This window comes from Odocoileus virginianus, chromosome 6, assembly GCF_023699985.2.
Source record: "Odocoileus virginianus isolate 20LAN1187 ecotype Illinois chromosome 6, Ovbor_1.2, whole genome shotgun sequence".
In the NCBI taxonomy this organism is placed as follows: domain Eukaryota; kingdom Metazoa; phylum Chordata; class Mammalia; order Artiodactyla; family Cervidae; genus Odocoileus; species Odocoileus virginianus.
Genome location: NC_069679.1, coordinates 17,978,940 through 17,986,584, shown reverse-complemented (window position 1 = coordinate 17,986,584; position 7,645 = coordinate 17,978,940). Strand labels below are relative to the sequence as shown.

The 7,645-nt window shown below is 37.6% G+C and overlaps 1 protein-coding gene across 1 annotated transcript; it reads left to right on the top strand.

Moving 5' to 3' along the window:
- The first annotated feature begins 3,346 nt into the window (after positions 1 to 3,346).
- On the top strand, positions 3,347 to 4,294 carry LOC110130078 (olfactory receptor 4F3/4F16/4F29-like). Its single transcript, XM_020881832.2, has one exon. The coding sequence runs from the start codon at positions 3,359 to 3,361 to the stop codon at positions 4,292 to 4,294; it is 936 nt and encodes a 311-aa protein (XP_020737491.2). The 5' UTR covers positions 3,347 to 3,358.
- Positions 4,295 to 7,645: the final 3,351 nt, after the last annotated feature.

Genomic DNA, 7,645 nt, shown 5'->3' with positions numbered 1-7,645 from the left:
TTAGAACTTTCAAATTTTTGTTTCTAGCTGAAATCTTTCTTGCCTATCATCAACTATTATGACTTTTAATGTATAAGTGGTCTCCTGAGACTTTGGTGAATCTTTTACTGACACCAAAACCTTGGTGTATTTTGGTTCTTTCCCATTCTAATCAGCAATCATCTTTCTCCCTTCCCCTCAACCTATAGCAATAACATGGGAATTTAAGTCTAGATTCTGCCACTGGTAGCTGTGAAATTTTAGGTAAGTTAATTTATGTATGTGTAAATGCTTGTGTATAGGATAGAAAATTTTTCTGAGTAAATTAAGATTCTTTTTTTCACATCTTTATTGAGACATAATTGATGCATTGTATAAATTTCAGGTATACATTTTTCTGAATTCTTATTTAAAATCTATAATAGTAGTTTTTAGATCATGAACAAATAACTATATTTGGATGATTTAGCCAAGTAGTCATGTATTTGGAATCAGAATGGTTGATTTTTTTCTTTCTTTTTTTCTTTTTCCAATAATTTGCTAACTTCTCTGAATTTGGGATTACTTATCTGTGAATGAAAACAGTCCTATAATCATAAATATCCACCAATATGTCATTATAAGGATCAAATATGTGAAAGGACTTAATAAATATGTGCCACATAAATAGTGTATCTATGTGTCTCCAGCTCTAAAATTCTATCGTCAAATACTTCAGAAGTTTTTAAAGTATGGTGAAAAATATCTGTATTTTCTTTTCTGACTTTAAGAATAGCATGTAATGTGACTAATTATATATGAAGACTGGCAGATAGAAACTATAAATTCCCTGCTATCAGAAACTCTTTGCTTCTCTCTGTCTCTCTCTCTTTCCTTTTACATGCTTGTTATTTTTAGAAACTTCAGAAGTTAAACCATATACCACTATAAACCTTGAGATGAGGCTGCCCTATTATATAGCTGGAAATTTATGCAAGAATATCAGGTATTCTCTTGAGAGTGGTTGGGAAAAATGTTAGTGCTCAGTTTGATTTTGGAAACTTCCCTTATGCCTACTGGACTTAATGGAAAAAGATGGTAGATCAGAAAAACAGGAACTGTGGGAAATTATGGTCCTGAAAAGATGGGCTTTATTTCAGAGATTTATTGACTAGACAATCAAGAAATCTTTGCTATTTATTTCATTCTCTGTTTTAGGAAACAAAAGAGCCAGAAGAAATGGTCTTTATCCTCCTCAAACTTGCAGTACATTTGGGGAAAGAGAATTTATAAAATTGAAACCGTTGAAGAATTATGCTAAGTAGCAAAGGATTTGCCCCCTAAATAAAGCATTGATTATTGTCTCTTCTCAGAATGCCTTCCGCTCTCCTCTCAGCTTATTAAACTCTTACTAACTTTTAAAAACTCACATCAGATCCTTTCTGCTTTGTAAAATAGTCTGTAAATTTCTCAGTGGACTGTTGTTTATCCTTCCTGGCCGACATTAACAAAACAAAATAAAAAAAACACCCGGAGCTTCTCCTATGAGGCTACATATTGTGGCTTATTTTTATATAGGGAATTATTGTTTTTCAATTAAAATTTATTTCCTGACTTCTAGGAATACAAAAAGGTAAAGGTTAATATAGAGTTACTAGGGAAATGGTATTTTGATGGAGAGAATGGGATTTTGATTTACCTTTAAATGATGAACAGTGATTGGAATGTTCTGTATTGCAGTAGCCAATGCATAATTGGCTATATATGACTGTTATGTACTTGAAATGTTCCCAGGGCAACTGAGGAAATAGATTTTTAGTTTCATTTAATAATGAGCTAGTAATCAGCTGCTACTGTTAGCTAGATGTGACTAGTGGTTAGTGTTTTGGACTAACTAGATATAGGTTTGGCTTAAATTTTCTTACTTTAATGTTTTTCTGGTATGCAGAATCCAAAGACATATGTGTACTATAAAACCTAGGTTCCTGGACTAGGTGGTCACTAATGAGGTTTGTGGGATAATAGTTTTATGATCAGTTTCACTAATCATGCATAACTGAGGTGTATAAACACACATTAAAAAACAGAGCTTTGGGCTCTTTTTTTTTTTTTTCTTTCTATTGCTGGGTTTCTCTTGCTGAGATTCCAGGTCTGAGGCTTTTTGTGCATTCATGTACCTTTATCAGCTCTTCACTATTTATGCTGCAATCTCCCTCTTTTTTCTATACATTTCATCTTCTAGCTGAGTATCTAAATATTAAGGAAGCAGAAGGGCTTGAGACACAGAAGTGTTTGACCCACAGGAAAGAGAATATATTTTCCATATGGTAAATGCAAGCATGGGTAAGAACTAGAGACATTCATGAGTTGGGATTCCAGAGTTGGAATTATGAAAGAGTCAGATTTGGTATCAGGTCCCAGACAGTTGGGTGATTTGAAGCAGAGAGATGAGATAAGGAGGGAAATGGGACCCAGACAGAGGGAGTGACAGGAGAGGGACAATGGACAACTATGACATGAGTGTGCATTTCTTCATCTCCAACAAATTCTAAAAGATTAAGACTCCTATAGCTCTAAACAAAGTTCACAAACCTCAGAGATTGTGAAGAATCTTGTCAGATATATCGAATTGGCTTCCTTAAATTCTTTGACTCCTCATAACAACCCTGCCTCCCCACCAACCTTATACATCTTGGCCATATGCTGGCTGCTAATCACAAACTAGATACTTTCACTTATACATCTGGTTGCCCATGCAAATACCCTGTGCCATGAATATCCATTCTTTCATTGGACCTGTCAGACTCCAGAGTCACCTCTATGCCCCATGCCTGGCTCTCTTATGTTCAACTCTGTCGGGGCTTTGTGTGAATTGCAAATGTGATTGTAGGTGTGATTGCGAATGTGATTGTAAGATAGATTATAACAGATATTTTGTGCCTGAGATGAGGTGAGGTTAAGAAATGAGACAACTTGAATGGTTGAAGAATTGTTCTATGAACAATTAAAAAACAGAACAAATGTGTTCTGGCAAATGCCATCTCCACCTCTTCTTTCCTTTTCTCTTTGTGGTACACTGCACCACCTTTCCTGCCCCTCCCAGTCCTTGCTATGCACATCTATTATCTTATTTGTTCCATACTCTTGTTTATAGATGAATAGTTCTGGGGGATGTGGTGAAAGGTATGTTGCATGTGATAGTGGCTCAACTGCTTTAAGTAAACACAGGTAAAATGCTTTTTTAGTGATGATATGGTCCTGAGGAAGAATTGAAGGGATATATAACCTTCACAGCATGAAGTTTCTTATATAATCATTATAATATTGAACTTTATTAGCATTCTTATTTTCACTTATTTTTCCTTTTCTTTTGTCTGGAAACATTCAAGCTGATAAAGCAATGGATGGAGCGAATCACTCTATGGTGTCAGAGTTCGTGTTCCTGGGACTCACCAATTTCTGGGAGAGCCAACTCCTCTTTGTGTTCTCCTCCATTTTTTGTGTGGCAAGCATGTTGGGAAACTCCCTCATCATTCTCACTGTGATGATGAACCCTCACTTACACTCCCCCATGTACTTTCTGTTGGCCAACCTCTCCTTCATTGACCTGGGAGTTTCTTCTGTCATTTCTCCCAAGATGATTTATGACCTTTTCAAAAAACGTAAAGTCATCTCCTTTAGTGGCTGCATCACTCAGATCTTCTTCATCCACGTCATTGCTGGGGTGGAGATGGTACTGCTCATCGCCATGGCCTTTGACAGATATGTTGCCATATGTAAGCCTCTCCACTATTTCACCATTATGAGTCGAAAAATGTGTATTTTGCTCCTGGTTGCTGCATGGATAATTGGCTTGATTCACTCTGTGGTTCAACTAGTTTTTGTTATAAAACTGCCGTTCTGTGGCCCTAATGTATTAGACAGCTTTTACTGTGACTTTCCTTGGTTCATCAAACTTGCCTGCACAGATACCTACAGACTGGAGTTCATGGTCACAGCCAACAGTGGATTCATATCCCTGGGATCATTCTTCATATTGATCGTCTCCTACATTTTTATCCTCATCACTGTTCAGAAACACTCTTCAGGTAGCTCATCTAAGGCCCTCTCCACTTTGTCAACTCATGTTATGGTGGTGACCTTGTTCTTTGGTCCTTGCATCTTTGTTTACATCTGGCCTCATCCCACATCACACCTAGACAAATTTCTTGCTGTTTTTGATGCAGTTCTCACCCCTTTTTTAAATTCAGTCATCTATACATTGAGGAACAAAGAAATGAAACTGGCAATGAGGAAAGTGTGCAGTCAATTTATTATTTACAGAAGGATTTCTTAAATGACAAGAAGTATAAGGGTTTCCTTACCAACATGAAGTAATGTTATATTTCTATTATTTTAACATCAGGAGTTTCCAGGCATCACATACACATTTAGGTTTCCCAGGTTAAAATAACATGGTTCTTATAAAAATCTTAGCTGAGAAACTGTGTTGCTGCCTATGGTTGGAGGAAGCATGTAGTGTGGTAAAAAATTTCTTCTGGAGAAGGCCAAATGTTTGTCTCTCAAGAGACATTGCAATTCAATCTGATGAATTTACTATAGTCTAGACTTCAAAACTAATATCTTCAGTGTCAGAGTGGGTTATATAAGGGAATTCCGATGGATACTAGGTAAATTAATACTAGATCAAAATATATACACCATTTATTAACTTGTCACAAAAAAATCAGTCAAGTAGTTTGAACTTCTACATAAGTGTAACTCATTATTTCATATGTAGGGAAATTTCAGAGAAGTTAAGCAGTGATAATAATGTTAATGAACAGGAAATCAGAGCAAGAACAGTTACTCCAATTATTAAAATATTAATTATATCAGATTTTGATACTTAATGCCTATTTCTTCACACCAGGATATGATTGTCATTACAACTGGAGAAATAGGATCTTTTGGTCAGGCCTTTTATCTTGACTGTGCTGGCTGATCATCACAAGATTTACCTTTGATTATCGTTCATACTATGTTCCAGGCTATGTAACCCCTATGCTCCTACACATGCATTCTTATTTCCATAAGTAACTAGCCGTGCTCCTCCTTTCCCTTCTGCTGGCATGATTATTCCTGTTGTATTTGGATGATTTGAGTTCTTGCAAGATTTCCAGGTAGTGCTAGTGATAAAGAATTCCAAAGAATTCATCTGCCAATACAGGAGACATAAGAGATGCAAGTTCAATTCCTGGGTCAGGAAGATCCCTTGGAGTGGGAAATGGCAACCCACTCAAGTATTCTTGCCTGAAAAATTCCATGGACAGAGGAGCCTGGTAGACCACAGTCCATGGAGTTGCAGAGTCAGACACGACTGAGCACAGCACAGTGCAGCAAGCTAAACTTTAGTTTGGGAAGTGTTTTATATATGAGCATATTCTATTTTATAGGAATGAGGGATTTACATCAATAGATTTAGAAATTTCAATTCATACTCATTTCAACAAAGAGGAATCAAGGTCCAGTCTCAAACCTGTAATGCGAATGACTTAGCCATATACATCCTTATATAGACACCATACCTCTTAACCAGTTAATCAGTCTTACTATTGTCTTATAAGTGGTCCTTATTTGCCTTCTAATTTATTTCACTTTGTAATATGCTAGCTTTATCTTTTGATTTCCTTTGCCTTATATCATTTATTCATTTTTTTAGTCCTCTTTTTTTTTTAACATTTAGAAAACTGATACCTATATATCAGTGTCAGTTTATTAGCTCACACTATTCTCAGTTCAGTTCAGTTCAGTCGTTCAGTTGTGTCTGACTCTTTGCAACCCCATGAATTGCAGCACGCCAGGCCTCCCTGTCCATCACCAACTCCCGGAGTCTACCCAAACCCATGTCCATCGAGTCAGTGATGCCATCCAGCCATCTCATCCTCTGTCATCCCCTTCTCCTCCTGCCCTCAATCCTTCCCAGCATTAGGGCCTTTTCCAATGAGTCAGCTGTTTGCATGAGGTGTCCAAAGTATTGGAGTTTCAGCTTCAGCATCAGTCCCTCCAGTGAACACACAGGACTGATCTCCTTTAGGATGTACTGATTGGATCTCCTTGCAGTCCAAGGGACTTTCAAAGAGTCTTCTCCAACACCACAGTTCAAAAGCATTAATTCTTCGACACTCAGCTTTCTTCACAGTCCAACTCTCACATCCATACATGACTACTGGAAAAACCATAGCCTCGACTAGATGGACCTTTGTTGGCAAAGTAATGTGTCTGCTTTTAAATATGCTGTCTAGGTTGGTCATAACTTTCCTTCCAAGGAGTAAGTGTCTTTTAATTTCATGGCTGCAATCACCACCTGCAGTGATTTTGGAGCCCCCGCAAAATAAAGTCTGACACTGTTTCCACTGTTTCAGCCTTGTCTAACTCAATGAAACTAAGCCATGCCGTGTGGGGTCACCCAAGACGGATGGGTCATGGTGGAGAGGTCTGACAGAATGTGGTCCACTGGAGAAGGGAATGGCAACCCACTTCAGTATTCTTGCCTTGAGAACCCCATGAACAGTATGAAAAGGCAAAAAGATAGGACACTGAAAGATGAACTCCCCAGGTTGGTAGGTGCCCAGTATGCTACTGGAGATCAGTGGAGAAATAACTCCAGAAAGAATGAAGGGAAGGAGCCAAACCAAAAATAATACCCAGTTGTGAATGTGAATGGTGATAGAAGCAAAGTCTGATGCTGTAAAGAGCAATATTGCATAGGAACCTGGAATGTTAGGTCCATGAATCAAGGCAAATTGGAAGTGGTCAAACAGGAGATGACAAGAATGAATGTCAACATTCTAGGAATCAGCGAACTAAAATGGAGTGGAATGGGTGAATTTAACTCAGATGACCATTATATATACTACTATGGGCAGGAATCCCTTAGAAGAAATGGAGTAGCCATAATAGTTAGCAAAAGAGTCCGAAATGCAGTACTTGGGTGCAGTCTCAAAAATGACAGAATGATCTCTCTTCGTTTCCAAGGCAAACCACTATTCTCAGTCTCCCTATAATTTTTCTGAAGTGGTATGTTTGAAATGGAAGTTTCACTATTTTTTCTCTCCCATGGATTAAACAACATTCAGTAGTTCCAGCTGGGGTTCTCTGATTCCTTGCTGTTTTTGTGTGTTGATTTAGAGAAATGCCTCCTTCTCTCAGTCTTTCCTCTTTATGCCTTTGTGTCAGGTCTATATCCATGTTAGATAGATTCCCCAACTACATAGTGAATGAGTTTCTGTACTATCCTATGTAAAAGTTTTTCAAGGTCATTCTTTCTTATTCTAAAATAATACCTGTTTTTAGTGGACATCTACTCTGTTCTTTGCCCAAATGAGCAACCTTCTTATGTTAAATGTATCTTTTTCTTGCGGTAAGTATGTGGTATGATTAGCAGATGACATGTAGATCCTACCTCTCTGAACACTGCTGTTTTTCAAAGGTTGGGCTTCTGAACCAAGTCATAGTGACATATCTCCAAGCCACAGTTGATTGCTGCAAGTATGTCTCTGACCACAAAGGTCCAAATCTGAGCTTCTCCCCAGGATGTTAGACTTTGGAATAGAAAAACCAAGCCTAAGTCCTTTTTTGGAGTGTGATGTGTAGAAATTACTAGCAATCATATTTCCTCTGTTAGAAATTGAATCTGGGATAATTT

Excerpts from the sequence above, each read along its gene's own strand:
- LOC110130078 (XM_020881832.2), top strand. The coding sequence starts at position 3,359 with ATGGATGGAGCGAATCACTCTATGGTGTCAGAGTTCGTGTTCCTGGGA.